We start from the raw sequence: 16755 nt of genomic DNA on the forward strand, positions 1-16755 counted from the left end.
ATATTATTTGATGTAATCACATAGCGCGATGAGGAGGAGATAATGCTCATCAAGCAACAAAGTGAAGAGCAGCTTTGCTCTATGCAGAAGAGATGAGACATATGATGAGGCAGATTGTGTCATTATCCCTTCCTTATAATGATTTTGTTGATATATATATATATATATATATATATATATATATATATATATATATATTTATTTATTTATTTATTTATGCTTATTACTAATTATATAAATATATAAAGCTTAATTCTTTTCAATAAAATATTATTTTATTATTATTTGTTAATTATAAAAAAATAAAAATGCTTTTTGTAACGGATTAGTGACAAAATAATTTCAAATTGAAATATTTTTATTGAAATTATTTTGTCTCAAATCCATCACTAAATAAGTACAGAAGGCAGTTCGTCACAAAATGAGATAAGGCATCAGAAGATCCATTCTTTATTTCTGATTGATGCTCTCTCGAATTCTCCAAGATTTTGTAACAGATGAAGAAATTCCATCACAAAGTGTGACAAGATTTTCTATCACATTACAATCACAATTTTGTGACGGAAAATAGTGACTATCAAAATTATGATGGACTTTTTTTCTGTCACAAATCCGTCACTAAATCAATTTAGTGACCAATTGGTGATGGATGTTTCCATCACAAAATCGGTTTTTTTTCTTATAGTGCACACTTTATGAAAAATACTTCAAACAAAAAATATTTGAAAAAAATTACCAAATATAATGTTTTAAAGAATCTACTAAAAATTACATTTTTTAATGAATTTAAAAAAAAAAATTAAGGGGAAAATTTTTTATAACTAAAAAATGATTCAAGTAATAATTATAAATATAATTGCCAAACGGACCAATGAATCAAATTTTAAAAGGGTAAAAATTTGTAACCTTATCAACAGTGGTGGAGCTAAAATATTTAATTTGAGAGGGCTAATTGATTAAGTAATTATTTTTAATTTTTTATTTAAAAAATTCTATTTAAAATCACTAAATTTTTATATTTATTATAAACTTTATGTAATAAAAAAATTATGTTTACTTGAGCTTTCAATAAATTATAATGAAAAAATGAATTTTGTAATTCAAATAAAAAAAATAAATAATTATATTGTTATTGTAACATATGTCAATAATGTTAGATTTAATTAAGTAAATATAGTCAGATTTTGTTTTAATAGATAACTAAACAAGAAAACCTACAAAAAGTCTATATATATATATATATTTCGGGGCCTCTGCTTCTTGATAAGCTCGTCATTGCTTATCAAATTAGGGAGTAATTCAGTATCACCCTACTCGATTAATAGAATTAACAAATTTTAAATTGATTTTGTGAAAAATTAATTTTATTATATTTTAAATGAAGTTATGATAAAAGTTACAATTAATTTATGCATAAAAAATTAAATGATGTATTTTTATTTATTTATCTTCGCAAAATAATTTAAAAATTTATTATTAAAATGGAAAAAATAATATATATATATATATATATATATATATATATATATATATATATTATGCTTTGCACGAATATTCCGCTAGACAATAAAGGAAGAGATCAATAGCAAAACTACAAAAGAATTTTATAAGGAATTTTTAATATTTTTTGAAGGTTAATTTTTACCCGTTATCCCTCAACTTTAAAAGATATTTTATTTCTATCAATCATCTTTATTTCGTTACTCTAAAATCCCTTTTGAAAATATTACAGTAAAAAATCTCTTTCATTATAATTTAATTAGATTTCAATAAGGTGCTTGCATAGTAGTACCATGTGTTAAAAAATAAAATTAAAAAGAGAAATGCTACATAAAAAGTGGCCAATGAAAAGTGTTATAGATGAATAGAGATAAGGAAAAAGAAATCTGGTATGTGAAAAAATAAATTGCAATAGAGATGTAACGGCAAGTTACCGCTAGCATGGCAATGTCACAAAAGCGTTTTGATTGAAAATTGACTGAATTTTGACGCAATGAGTTACAGCATAAAGCCTTTGGACCTATTTAACATTGCTGTTTAAATTATTGTTGAGAAAATAATTATTTTAAATATACTAGATAAAGAGTGTTAAAAATTAATTAAAAATTAAATTTAATCAATTTTAATCATATCAACAGTTTTTTTTTTTAACTTTTTCTCAATAGTATCTAAAATGATACTTTTATTTAGAAAATCAGTTTCAAACTCTGAAACTCAATGCCATTCAAAAATTTAACAATATAACAGTATCAAAATGAAAATAAGAGATAGAAACTGAAACATCCTCAAAGTTGAGGAATGGCATATCAAAAACTTCTCTTAATTTTAATTTTATGATATTAAAATTATTTCTAAAATTATGAAATATCACATTCAAATCTCAATTAAAGTTAAATTAATTAAAAAAAAAAGTTTTATACCCAGATATTTTATTCAAGATTTTCAAACCCATCCAACGTAACAGTATATTGAGGGTTCAACAAATTCAAGAAATCAACAGCAAAAATAGAGAAATTTAACAGCGCGGTTTTTTTAAAGCATTTTTACCGCACAGATATCGACTGGTAGTTAGGCCACATTCTCTACATAAAGAAGCACAATGGCGTAATTACAGCATTGAACAAAGTAATAGTTGGACCTCATTCCACCACCAATCTCTTCAATAAAATATAAAATTTTTATACACCAAAGGACTAAAAACACAAGAAAATGCTAGTGCCTTCTTTCTTCATCTGGATTTGACCCCCACTAACATTTGAAACCTCGACAGACAAGAAGCCAAAGTATAACTATCAGGGCAAGGATTGCTCCTCCTACCATTAACTTCATTTGGAGATTCTGCAGCCACATCTTCCGTCGCAGTTGTCTTCCTTGCCTCTGGAAACTGTCAGCCTGAAATCAAACATATGTCCAGAAAGTACATTATTACAAGCTCCACTCGAACTTTCAGGCCTAATCATATGGAACAGCAAGCACCTGGAACTGTAGGTTCTCTGTTTTGTCTACCAGAAGTTCGATCTTCTCTCCACGATCCAGAACCTGCAATTCATTGGATTAGTCCACCCTCCTCGATCAAAAGTTTCTAATTACTTGGCTGCTCATCTAAAGAGAGAGTATATGTAAATCTGTACAATCGTGAACAGCAAGTAACCCATTGAAGCCTTAACATAGTGATAGAAGCAGCATTAGCAAAATCATACATAAATGAGGAATCACTTGACCATAATGACATGGATTTATCATCACTTAGAAGGTTTTATTCTCCCCATAATTTTTTTTTTCAAAATTTTCCAGCAGATGAAGGCCCTATTTGGCATCAAGTTTTAGGGTCAAAAAAGCAATTTTCAAAAAAATTAATCTTAGAAGTTAAAAAAATAATTTGAAAAAAGTCGTTTTGCTATTTTAGTGTTTTCATGGCTAAAACATATCAAATTTAATTTTTAATCAATTTTTAATACTTTGACCGGTATATTTAATTAAGTGCTCTCCTTAACAACTTTAATAGCAATGCCAAACAGATCCTAAATGTTATTCATTGGAAAATCAAATGCTGAATCTCTTGAATGCTAGTCCTCCCATGTCTGCAGCAAAAAGCATTTTGAAAAGAGATGAGGCATCTTCTGAAGCTTAAAAATGAAGCACATGTTCTTGTCGGTAGTCATGGGCTCTTTATACCCAAAACAGCACTATAGAAGGAAACAACTCTAGAACCAATTCTAAACTTCAGCTACAGATGTTCAATTCCATAACAACTCATTGTTAAAGGACACTCTATATATCCCAACCCGCACTACCTTGAATATTATTCTTCAAGATTCTTCTTTTTGGAAAGATACAGATATTATTCTATTTTCTGCCTGACATATAAGATTCAATATTCACCAGAAATTTCATCTCTTTAGAGTAAAAATTTGCAGAGATTTTACCGGTATGCATTCAAATAGTAATCAAATGTCAGGTTCACTTAAATCTATAATCTCTATCTCACTTTTCTGTTTTGAGGATGTGCAGAAAAGAAGATCAAGCCTTCAACAGCTAATAACAACTTATGCAACTTACAAAAAGGTTTCAAAAGTAAGTAGGCTAATTGAAGTAGAACAAAGATGCCAATAAGAACGAGCTCCAGAGAATGTGAAAAAGGCGTGCATATGCACACATATATTTTCTATAAGAAAGAATTTTTCAGATATGAAAAGCAATTTTGATTGGTGGCAATGGCTCATCTGTATTCCAGAATGCAGGAGAAACATTTGAAGGATTCCTAATCTATTCAGCTTCCAAAAATTTTCCAAAAACGGATTAGAACATTCTGCAAAATTCAGTTCTCTGAATTGCTTGCATCTATTTCAACAACCCAATGACTGTTTTCAAAAGTAAGCCGCACGTTTAACTGAGGCACAACATTCAATCATCCAAATGTATAATCAAATAAAGAAGTTCCTGAAATGAGTTTCTTTATATGACATTTATCATTAGAGTATCAACCTTCACGACAAGAAGGGGGTTACCAATATCCTAGCATGATGGGTAGTGATTCTTATATAAAGTTACTAATACTATAGACTTTATTTTTTTTTGGGCTTTTAATTAGTTTACCTAGCTTTCTGCTTTCGTGGTTTTATGTTGAGAACAAGAAAAGTATTCAGAATTTCATTTAAACTTTTTCTATGTTAGGAGTTCTATTTAGAACACTTTTTATTTATGCTGTAGAAAGAGATGATTCTCATTGATTTCAATTAATCTGTACATGGGTATATATATACAATTGATTCCTATAATTGTGTTCTACTAATTAGGAAGAAATCCTAAATAAGAAATCCTAAATAGGAATACAGAATACAGAATATACAGAGAAATAATATAGTGATTGACTTTCCATAACACTCCCCCTCAAGTTGGAGCATAGATGTTAATCATGCCCAACTTGTTACAAATGTAGTCAATCCTAGCTCCATTTAGAGCTTTTGTGAAAATATCTCCTAACTGCTCTCCAGTTTTGATGTGTCCTGTTGAGATGATCTGTTGTTGAATCTTTTCACGAATAAAATGACAATCAATCTCAATATGTTTGGTCCGCTCATGAAACACCGGATTAGAAGCAATATGAAGAGCAGCTTGATTATCACACCACAATTTCGCAGGCAGGGAGGTCTTAAAACCTGTCTCATCTAGTAATTGAAGTATCCACATTACCTCACATACTGATTGTGCCATGGCTCTGTATTCGGATTCAGCACTAGATCGAGAAACTACACTCTGCTTCTTGCTTCTCCAAGACACTAAATTTCCTCCAATAAAAACGCAATATCCAGTAGTTGACCTTCTGTCAACCTTAGATCCAGCCCAGTCGGCATCTGAAAAACATTCAATATTCAAATGCCCATGATTACCATATAGCAAACCTCTTCCTGGAGCGCCCTTCAGATAACATAAGATTTGTTCCAAGGCTTCCCAATGAGCAACAGTTGGGGAAGACATAAACTGACTTACCACACTAACGGCATAAGCAATGTCAGGACGAGTGACTGTAAGGTAGTTCAATTTTCCTACCAATCTCCTGTATCTCTCTGGATCTTCAAACAACTCACTATCCTCGCAACATGCTTGTAAAGTTGGAGTCATTGGTGCGCTACAAGGCTTAGCACCTAATTTTCCTGTCTCTGTCAATAGATCGAGGACATATTTTCTTTGAGACAAGAAAATACCCTTCTTACTTCTCATAACTTCGATACCCAAGAAATACTTTAACAATCCCAAGTCTTTGGTCTGAAACTGAGTTTGGAGGAAGGTTTTAAGAGATGAAATACCTGCAGAGTCATCCACATAGACTACCAAGAGAATTAGACCAGCCTCAGATTGCCTATAAAATACTGAGTGATCACACTTACTCTTTTGCATACCAAATTCCTGTACTGCTTCACTGAATCTCCCAAACCATGCCCTAGGACTTTGTTTCAAGCCATAAAGAGACTTCCGAAGCCTACAAACTTTACCCAACTCCCCCTGAGCAACAAACCCAGGTGGTTGCTCCATATACACCTCCTCCTGAAGATCACCATGAAGGAAAGCATTCTTGATATCCAATTGATGCAGGGGCTAATCATATGTAGCTGCTAAAGAGATAAATAAGCGAATAGAAGTAAGTTTAGCTACAGGAGAAAAAGTATCAGAGTAATCAACCCCATATGTCTGAGCATATCCTTTTGCTACAAGGCGTGCTTTTAACCTAGCCACAGAACCATCAGATTTACTCATCAGAAATACCCATTTGCAACCAATAACTTTCTTACCGGTGGGCAAAGGCAATAGTTCCCAGGTACCATTAGCATCTAAAGCCTCCTTTTCGTCTTTGATAGCATCACACCACCAGATGAGACAAAGGCCTCACCAACAGTATTAGGGATAGGAACAGAGTCTAAAGAAGTAACAAAACACCGAGAACAAGAAGACAATTGATTATAAGAAACAAAAGAAGAGATAGGGTAAGTACATGAACGTTTACCTTTACGAAGAGCAACGGGTAAGTCTAGATCAGAATCATGATCAGTATGAGGTATAGGATCTCCCAACGAAGTAGCTGGTGGAGGATCTGAGTCAGGAATCTCCAATCTCCTAGAATAAACATGAACAACGGGAGGTCGAGTAGGTCTAGAGACAGAAGGAACAGACTGTGGGAGAGGACTAGACATTGGTTGGGCAGTATATATTAAGAGATCATCCTCCTCCCCCTGACTATCATACACAAATGATGGAGGAAAAAATGGAGTGGACTCAAAAAATGTGACATCTGCAGAAACAAGATAACGATTAAGAGTATGAGAGAAACAACGGTACCCTTTTTGGAGCCGGGAGTACCCAAGGAAGACACATTTGAGAGATTTTGGATCCAATTTAGTAACCTGTGGACGAACATCACGCACAAAACATGTACAACCAAAAATACGGGGTTCAATAAGGAACAAAGATTTTGTAGGAAACAAAGCAGTATAAGGAATATCCCCATTAAGGACAGAAGACGGCATACGATTGATCAAAAAACATGCCGTAGAAACTGCATCCGCCCAAAAGTGTTTAGGTACTTTCATCTGAAAAAGAAGAGCACGAGTTACCTCAAGAAGATGCCGATTTTTTCTTTCGGCCACACCATTTTGGGATGGGGTATCCACACAGGAAGACTGATGAAGAAAGCCATTTTGTGTCATATAAGACTGAAATTGTGCTGAAAAGTATTCTTTGGCATTGTCACTTCTTAATATGCGCACAGAAATATTAAATTGAGTTTTAATTTCATTACAAAAGGCACAAAAGATAGAAAATAACTCAGAACGATTCTTCATTAAATATAACCAGGTAACACGAGAGTAATCATCAACAAAAGTAACAAAATAACGAAATCCAGTTTTAGAAGTAACAGAACAAGGACCCCAAATATCAGAATGAACTAACTCAAAAGGGGATGAAGCCCGTTTATTGACTCTAGACACAGAAGGCAAACGATGATGTTTTGCAAACTGACACGACTCACATTCTAAATCGATAAAGATCAAATTGAGGACACAGCTTCTTCATGGTAGACAAAGAAGGATGACCCAATCTACAATGAGCTTCAAGAGGTGTCAAGGTACTGGAGCAAACAAGTGACCGCGGTACATGATTTTCCAGAATGTAGAGACCACCTGACTCGCGTCCTCTACCAATAATCTGCTTCGTCGTAAGATCCTGAAACAAACACTGGTCAGGAAAAAAGGAAACAGAACAATTTAAGGTACGAGTAAGTTTACTAACAGAAAGTAGATTAAAAGAGAATTTTGGTAGACACAAAATGTAAGACAAAGAAATTGTGAAGTCGGGTTCGCAGCCTAACCCATGACACAAGAAGTAGAACCATCAGCTAAAGTAACAGTGTTGGAAGTGAGATTAGACTGAAAAGCAGATAGAAGACTAGAATTACCTGTCATGTGATCTGTCGCACCAGAATCAATAACCCATTTGGATGAGGAAGACACAAGGCATGTAGTGGATTTACCTGACTCAGCGATCGCAGCGATGTGGAACCGGTAGGCTTTAGATATGCACGACATCGGGAAAATTGTGCAAAATCATCTGCAGATACCAAAATAGTTTTCTCACGGGAAGATATCAGAGAATTCTCTCACGCCATATTTGCCATCCGTGATCGCTGATTTTTCTTACGAGTTGCGGATAATTATATTTTGTATGGCCAGGCTCATGGCAATAATAACAAATGACTCCTCTTGAGTCTGATTAGAACTAGCCTCTTCATTACGCTGATTACTTCTGTTGCCTGGATTTCTCCTCTACTTCCTCTTCTATTACCCTGTTGTCCATTTGGATTACGGCTAATAAGAGCACTACTGGCAGGCTGTGAAGATTGAGTACTCTCTGTACGAAGGACCCGTGTGAACGTTTCATGCAAAGAGGAAATCTCAGAACTGGAGAGAATATGAGATTTAGCAGTCTCATACTCTGAAGGAAGGCCTGCAAGAAAACTCATAACAGCCAGTTGCTCCCGTTGGGCCTGCTGAACTTTCACATCAGGACTAAAAGGCAACAATACATTAAGTTCCTCATATACCTGTTTAAAATCCATAAAATAAGCCGTGAGAGACTTATCATCTTTCTCAAAGACTAGAGAATGCCTTACAAACATCATAAATAAGTTAGATATTCCATTTACCAGAATACAGAAAATCTAAGTAATCCATCAATTCCTTAACAAATTCACAGTGATTAATTAAACTAATTACCTCACTATGAATCGAGTTCCGAAGCTGCAAAAACAACCGAGCATCCTCCCTTAGCCAAGTTTGTCGTGTATCATCAGTGGGTGGATCTTTAGTAAGGTGATCATCCTTATCAATGCTACGCAAATAGACCCTAACAGTCTTACTCCACTCCAGGTAATTCGAATCATTAAGTTTGTGTTCCGTGATCTTAGTCATCACCGGAATCACATCAGAAATAACATTCTTATTGTCTGTCATTTGTTGAAACAAAGAAAACTAACCGAAACGCTAACCAAAGTGCTTATAGCAGCAAAATAATCCAAAATCACAAATCAAGCAAATACCGAAATAGGATCTGAGAGCCAATCCTCAGAAGTCCTTTAATGGTGTACTGGATCAGGCAATAGCACACAGTGGTGGAATGAGGGGGTTGAGACGATGTCGGCGATGTTGATCGGAATTGAAACGGCCGATCGGCGGCCAAGGTTTCTCCTGAGCTGGGTAGTGAGAACAAATAGTCACCCTAGATTGATGACCTGCTCTGATACCATGTAGAAAGAGATGATTCTCATTGATTTCAATTAATCTGTACATAGGTATATATATACAATTGATTCCTATAATTGTGTTCTACTAATTAGGAAGAAATCCTAAATAAGAAATCCTAAATAGGAATACAGAATACAGAATATACAGAGAAATAATATAGTGATTGACTTTCCATAACATATGCAAAATAAATTTTCGTTGCTATAATAGGATTGATTGGTTTTCTTATTTCTAAAAGGTTTAATGTTCCTAGTTTGCAACTAAGTAGCACGGAAACGAAAACGTGGACATGGGGCAATGGACACGAGGAAATGGCATTTTAAAAAATATAGGAAACAAAAACGTGAGAGAAACGCGTAAATATAAAAAATATAAGGGTATATATATATATATAAGATGTTCAATAATTAGTAAAATCCAAATCAACATTTAAATTCAACCATATAAAAAAAGTTACATGTTTAAAAGTTTCATACTCATAAAAAAAATAAACTACAACACATTCAAATATTAATTAAATATATAGGATAAATTTAAATTAATTCAACTCATTTTATCACTGATTTTTTTTAGTACCAAGTAAAGCATATTCTAAAAATATATTGTAAAATTGAATAAATAAAATTAATAACTATTTTTTAAAAAAAAATTAATAACTATTTAAATATGGGTAATTGGGTATCGATCATAGGATCTCAAAGTCACAGGTAAGCAGAGCGTGAAAGGACAAGGAGGCAAAGCATCAATGGGGAAGGGAGGAGGCAGAGTAATGCAACATACATGAGCCCTCGAGTCACCACCCTGTGTTGCCTCTGCTAGTCAGATCCACTGCTCCAATCACTGCCCCACCAACCAACCAGCGCCAAGTACGCCTCCTCCTCCTCCTCCTTCTTCTTGCAGCGAAAATTGATTTTAACCTGTCCTTGTGTTTGGCCGTTTGGATATTATATTTTTTATTTTAGGTTTTTTTTTTTAAAAAGAAACGCGTATCCAGGACAGGAAACGTGTGTCCGATTTCTAAGAATTGCGGAAACGGCCCAGAGACGTTTCCTGGCCGTGTCCTCATGTTTCCAACAAGGAAACGTTTCTGGAACGGGGAAGCACGATCTCCTCCCGTTTCTGTGCATCAAAGGTTTGCAACAAGTTTTGGTAAAAATAACGCCCTTGATACACATTGGAAACATAATTATTAAAGGCATGCCTCAGGCTTAAGGCTCACCAGCTCCAAACCTGGTGCCTCTAAAGGAGAAAAGCAGGCAACAATCACTAAGCCCTCGCCTTGTGCGCCTTGCACCTTGTTCTAGGCATAAGGCTCTAGGAAAGGCGTGCCTTCTTTATTTCCACTTTCGCCAAGCACTTTCATGGATAAAAAGCACTACCGCTCAACTTGAAATTTGTCAATCTACCAGAATCCAATATTAATGCACTAGGAAGTTTTGAAACCCAAACTATAATTGCTGATGATCAAATGACTCAAGGTTTTTTTTTTTTTGGGTTATGCTTCAACACTGTATCATCATCAATTTTCTTAATTACCAAATGATTCTCATAAATGACAAATTAATTTGCATATCCTTATATAAGCTAATGGTATTCTAATATCTTTAGGGCATTGTAAATTTAATCTAACTAAAAACAAGAAAAAAAAAACTCTAATTCAAGTAGAACTAGATGCACTATATTCTCTTTCAAAATTAGGATAACAGCCCAAGAAGAAAATGTTTTATTAAGAAAGTTTTGGCATGTTGGCTCAAGAATGTTTATTTCAATGTCATGTAACACTTTGATTTCCAAGACTTAGGCTCCATTTCTTTCACCAAAAATATTTTCTTGAAAAACATTTTTTACATTTTCTGGCATTTGAGAGAAAAATTGATCAACAGAAAAAAATTTTCTAGTCAAAAGGGAAAACGAAGCCATTTTTATGGAAAATGAATTCCTCTTTCTAAAAGTGGAATTCATTTTCTTTATTTTGCAAACTTATTAAAAGGATGAAGAAAATTATACATATATACGAAATAAACGACTACCCATAAGCTTATTGGTCGCAACTTGACCACCGGCAATCATCACTGGTCATCAGTGGCGACCACCAGCGATTGGTGGTGGCTGCCACAATTTACAATTTTTTTTTTTTCACGTATTCAACAACAAAATAGTAAAAAAATGAAATTTTTATACTCTTATATTATTTTATAGTATCATAAATTGCAAGAAAATTAACATTTTTCATACACTCCAAACAATAGAAAATAATTTTCCTTCGCTTTTCATCATCGCCACCAATCAATGGAAAATAAGTTATTTTCTCAAAAAATGTTTTTCTTGGAAAATATTTTCTACAAAACAAATAGAGCCTTAGATTCATTCACATGGTATTACTTCTTTTGACATGTTTCTTAATTCCTTTCAAAATTAGTTGAGAAGAAATCCTTCCTCTTTTAAAAATATCCAAGAATATATTTAATAGGTGATCATTAGTTCGGTTCACACATTGATCCTAAAATTTAATGAAGCTATCGCATTGCTAAATGGAAGATCTTCATTAGTCCTTACAAATAAACCTGTGCATTGACTTCCGCACATGGATTTTTTTAAGCCATTCTGAATGACTAAAAGAAACATAAAAAATTTTCTCATGAAACCTTCTCAAAGATTAGACCACCTTCAAAAGGAATTCTTTGAATTCACATAAAGTACCAAACTAATCATCCTCATTCTTGATTAGCTTCCTACATTGTTTCAACTCGCCCTCATGCCCTCCATCAAAATTTCATTGCCCAATTACCACTTAGCTTGTTATGTGCCTAAGAACCACCTTGCTCTCCCCTAAATGTTCTCCTTTTGGCCATCCCACCATTTTATACAAGACAAATCCTCCTTATACAAAAAAAAAAAAAAAAAAAAACCTTCACTACTTTAGCAACTTGATTCCAGAAAAAAAAAATAAAAAAAAAAAGTATACTGCATATGTAATTGAACTTGATGTTGTAAACTTGTAATAGCACACTAACAGGATTTCAGGTGTCTTCTTTGTCTATGCAAGTGAACTGTGAATGAATACAAATTATCAAATGGAGAAACTTCAACAGCGCAAATCTCTTCAAAGAAAATCCTATTGAACTTCTTTGCATATTTTAAAATATCTCCTATAGATGTATAACCCTCTGGCCTCTACTAGATTGCATTTGCAAATTACTATACATCACAACAGTAGCATATATCTGCTTAAACCATCTTGTGATCTTCTTGAGTAAAGTAGACATTATAATTAATTAATCCAACCTTCACAAGGGATTTTACACCACTTTAGAATGTATGCACCCTTAGCTGTGCTAATGTTTACAACTGTCTATATGGCATTTAACCAACTTATTAGAAACCAAATAATTGTAGGACATTCATGTGTGATATGTCAACTAAATCCATGTTGGTCAATTCACTAGCATTACATAAAAATTGGATTGTAAAAAATAAGCATGGATTGCATGAATATTTATATTAAATGGAAAAGATTACCAAAACACCAACCCTATAAAGCATAAAACAAAAATGAAATTTACAGTTATAGTTTTTGAAGACAAGTGTTGATAACTTTAGTGCCTATCATATCAACTTGATTTCAGCAAGTTGGTGTCATGTAGCAAAAAGTTAGTTTGCCTGACCATTTGTTAAACACACCTCAAGTTTGCTTGTCGGGCCAGACTAGGGAATCTTTATTATTAAAATCATCAAAGGATGATGGTCTTCATAAAACTATTCAAGCAGCAAGTGTGAAATTATTGCGGGGTCACCGTCAAAGTCCTCAGTGTAACCACAAGGATGCAGGTTCAAGTCTTGAGAGCAATCACTTTAAAAATATCAAAGGTTAGGACATGCTTCAAACTTTTTGAGGGCCCCACATCAGAGGCCAAAACTAGAATACTAGATGCAGGCCTTTGCAACAGCAATCGCAAACTAGCTAGATTCCTAAGTTACAAGTTGAACATAAAATTTATCTGTCAATACCTAATCCTTCACTCTAGCTTCTGACAATAAACCTATGCTTCTAAGACTCGCATCCAGCAGATACCAAAAATCAGAAATGTTTTAATCTTTGTGGAGAAGCTAGTTTAAATAATAGAATCAATCATGTGTGGTATTGTAGCATTGGACCCTATCTGTCATATCTGACACTATCAACTACTGCTTCGTGAATTTTCTAAAATAAGCAAAATTACTCATATTTTAATACATATTCAACTGAATATAAACATATCAATACTCTTAAAAACTAAAAATAATAGTGGAAACAAATTTTTTAACAGAAATAACAATGTTTAAAATTGATGCTAATTCCATATTATAAAAATGAAAAAAAATTTGATATAGCCTGCCTGGAAAAACCGAGTCAAATGGCTAAAGGGCTCAGTCAAAGAGTCAAACAGTCAAAGGGCTCGATCAAAGAATCAAACAGTCAAAGGGCTCCGTGAAACAAAAAAGACAATAGTTTTGTGAAACATAAGATTTTTTTTTTTTTTAATAAATAAATGGCTAGTAGTTTGTCTTAAAAATTTAAATGGTGAAATTTCATAGGGCTTGTTAGAATTGAAACTATTGTCAAAGTTTGGGAATCAAATTCATAAGACAGCCAATCAGTATGGTTTTCGGGGGAACAAAAAAAAGGGCCAACTTAGAAGTTAAAAGAGTTTTTAAAAAGAAAAGACAAAAAGATAGAGTTAGTTTGGTAGTACACCAATCATTATGGTTTTAAAAAAGGCCAACAAAGAAGTTCAAGTTTCTAAACGGAAAATAAGACAAAAGATCGACTTGCTTAAGCATGCAACCAAGAAAGAGTTGCTCAGAAATGCCACTATCCTGTCTCCCCTTCTCCCTTCCTTTTCTCCTCCTATTCTTTTTTGTCAGCCAGACACTCAACTCTCCTCCTCTTTTCTATTTTGTCTGATACACCCATTGAGTTTCATAGCATAACAGTGTGTTGCAGATGTTTTATCCAATACGCACTATAACAGACAACGCCCATGATTCCTGGATTCACTAATCTGTAACACCTAATGCTATATTGGCTGATCATTTTTCTGATGCAATCCAGCTATAAGGAAGACATGCCCTTTCAAAAAAATTGGATTCCAACTATTCATAAGCATAACCTTCTGTGAACTGATAAGTCACTGTAATTATAATAGAAAATGGGTGAATTATACTCTCCAAATGCAAATCATGAAAATTAGCACAGCGGCACGGCCTCAAACATGTAACAAAATACGGGGTGCTGATAGTCCAAGAATATTATTCAGTCTCCATTTCAATTAGCCTTTCAGAAGTTGATAAATTTGATGAAATCTACTAAGGTCCAATTCAAGACTTAAAAGTTAGATGCCTAGCATAGAAGCCCTCAAAATTTGTTCACCATATAGCTATCAAGGTGAATGTTCTATAGGTGCACTTATTCCTAAAATTTTATCTTATGTCAAATCTACATCAATACAGCCTAAAGTCCAATCAACCAAATGATTGAAGAAAAACAAGGAAATAGAATCATCGACGACAATTTTACATTTTACAATTCTCTTCCTGCAATATCAAAAGAGACCCAAAAGAAATGTAGACATAAAAAGCAACAGTGAATGGCATAGAAACCGTGGTGAACAAGCATATCACCCATTCATCTGAAACATGCTACCATATGGTAAAAAAGTTGAGAATTACAGGTATACTTTATGTTCAAATATTAAAAATCAACTGTTTCCATGGTCCACAAAAATGAACGCTACCTTTTCAATATTGTCCATCATAATTCCCTTGACCTCCGTTATCTGGGCCTTTAATTTGGATAGCTTGCTGATCTCTTCTGGGTGGTTCATACAATATTGCATGTGTTCCTTAAGCCTTGGCCTAATAAGAAGCAGCAAAACTTTAAAACTAATTCATCATTGAAAAAAGAAATGATATCCAAATAGATACCAACCCAAACTCTCTGTCGAGATTGTAGGCGATGCTAAATCGGTCTTCAAACAAGCCATCTTCATCATCATCATCTGCAAGCGGGTGCGCCTCATTCTTAATACTTGCACCATAACGCTGTTTAAAATCATCCTTCACGCGCTCAAGAAATACAAAGGGCAAACTTCTTCCTGATGATTCATCTACAACGACAAGAAAAACTGCATGCCAAGAAAAGAATGTTCAAGCATGATTCCGCATAAAATTAAAGAAGCACCAAGTCTTTACAAAAATTCAACAAAAAGAAATTATACCAAATCCGTTGTCAATAAGGAAGTTAAATGTATGCCCATCACATGAGTATGTGTACTTGCTGCTATTTGAAGGAAGCTTCTGCAAACATTGAACAGCAATGGTACTAAAGTTCCCTGAGTATGGCGTGTGCTCTGCTAAAACAACCGTACCCTTCGCCACGAAGCTATATATAAAACCTTTCTGACTCATCCCTAAATTATATCAAGCCCAGGATAGAAATGAAGTCGTCCCTTATGCGATATTAACCTGTCCACAAATTGCAGATCCAAAGGATTAAAAAAGATCATTTCTCAAGGTTAACATTTTTCTCTCCTTGGAACTCAAATTCCCAACACAAGGAAAATAAGAAGCACCAACAAACACCCAATGTGCAATTTAGCCTCTGCTTATAAACAAATCACAAAATTCATGAGAAAAGCATAACTAGTTACCTAGAAATCAATAAAATAAGAATACATATAATTAAACAAAGATCAGCAAGAAGACGATCGAAAGAATGAATCGAATGCAACTTATAGCAACAAGAGTTCATTATTTCACAGAGCATATGGTAAATAAACAAGCACAATTAAAAAGAACTAAACCCTAATTCTTCGTTCGTCTGCTAAGGAAGTCCAAGAAATTCATTGGAAATTAAAATTTTTGGGATTTTTGTTGAACTAAGAAATGACAACCAAAATTTGAGAAAGAATTTTATCATTGCCGAGAGAGACAGAGAAAGAGAGAACCTCGAGTTGGCTGCGAGAACATGAGTTCAGACGTGGATTTATAAAAATTATGAAGTATCGATTCCGTGTCAGCATTTAACAAGAATTTAAAATAATACTTTCTTATAAAATAATTAATTATAAAAAAATTTTATTAATTTAATGAAAAAATAAAATTTTTTTAATATTTTAAATTATTATATTTTTTATTATATTTTAAATTTTAATTAAAATAATATATATTAACTATAAAATGATAAATTGATATATTTTATTTATAATATTTTTTAACATTATTAAAAAATATTATATATATATTATTTTATGTGAGGATATTATTTTATTTGAAGTAATTTTATTTTTTTAAATTAACAAATTTTTCATAATTGATTATTTTATAGAAAAAAAATATTATTTTACAAGTATTAAAAGATATGAATTGTATTTTTATAATAAAATAATATTTATATTGTTTTAAATCAAGTAATAAAAAA

General features: G+C 33.2%; 1 protein-coding gene across 3 annotated transcripts; it reads right to left on the reverse strand.

The window, feature by feature from the left end:
* Window positions 1–2506: 2506 nt before the first annotated feature.
* Window positions 2507–16406, reverse strand: LOC110666773 (vesicle-associated membrane protein 727). 3 transcript variants are annotated; one of them, XM_021827368.2, is made up of 6 exons: window positions 16283–16406; window positions 15554–15800; window positions 15265–15460; window positions 15071–15191; window positions 2977–3039; window positions 2507–2892 (listed from the first exon to the last, which is right to left on the reverse strand). In XM_021827368.2, the coding sequence occupies exons 2-6, from the start codon at window positions 15741–15743 to the stop codon at window positions 2749–2751; spliced, it is 714 nt and encodes a 237-aa protein (XP_021683060.1). In that variant the 5' UTR covers window positions 15744–15800; window positions 16283–16406; the 3' UTR covers window positions 2507–2748. The 3 variants fall into 3 exon arrangements, with proteins under 3 accessions (XP_021683060.1, XP_021683061.1, XP_021683058.1); XM_021827369.2 differs by lacking the exon at window positions 16283–16406 and adding an exon at window positions 16139–16282; XM_021827366.2 differs by having other exon boundaries at window positions 15554–16286.
* Window positions 16407–16755: the final 349 nt, after the last annotated feature.

The sequence above is a fragment of the Hevea brasiliensis genome, chromosome 8 (assembly GCF_030052815.1).
Source record: "Hevea brasiliensis isolate MT/VB/25A 57/8 chromosome 8, ASM3005281v1, whole genome shotgun sequence".
NCBI lineage: Eukaryota > Viridiplantae > Streptophyta > Magnoliopsida > Malpighiales > Euphorbiaceae > Hevea > Hevea brasiliensis.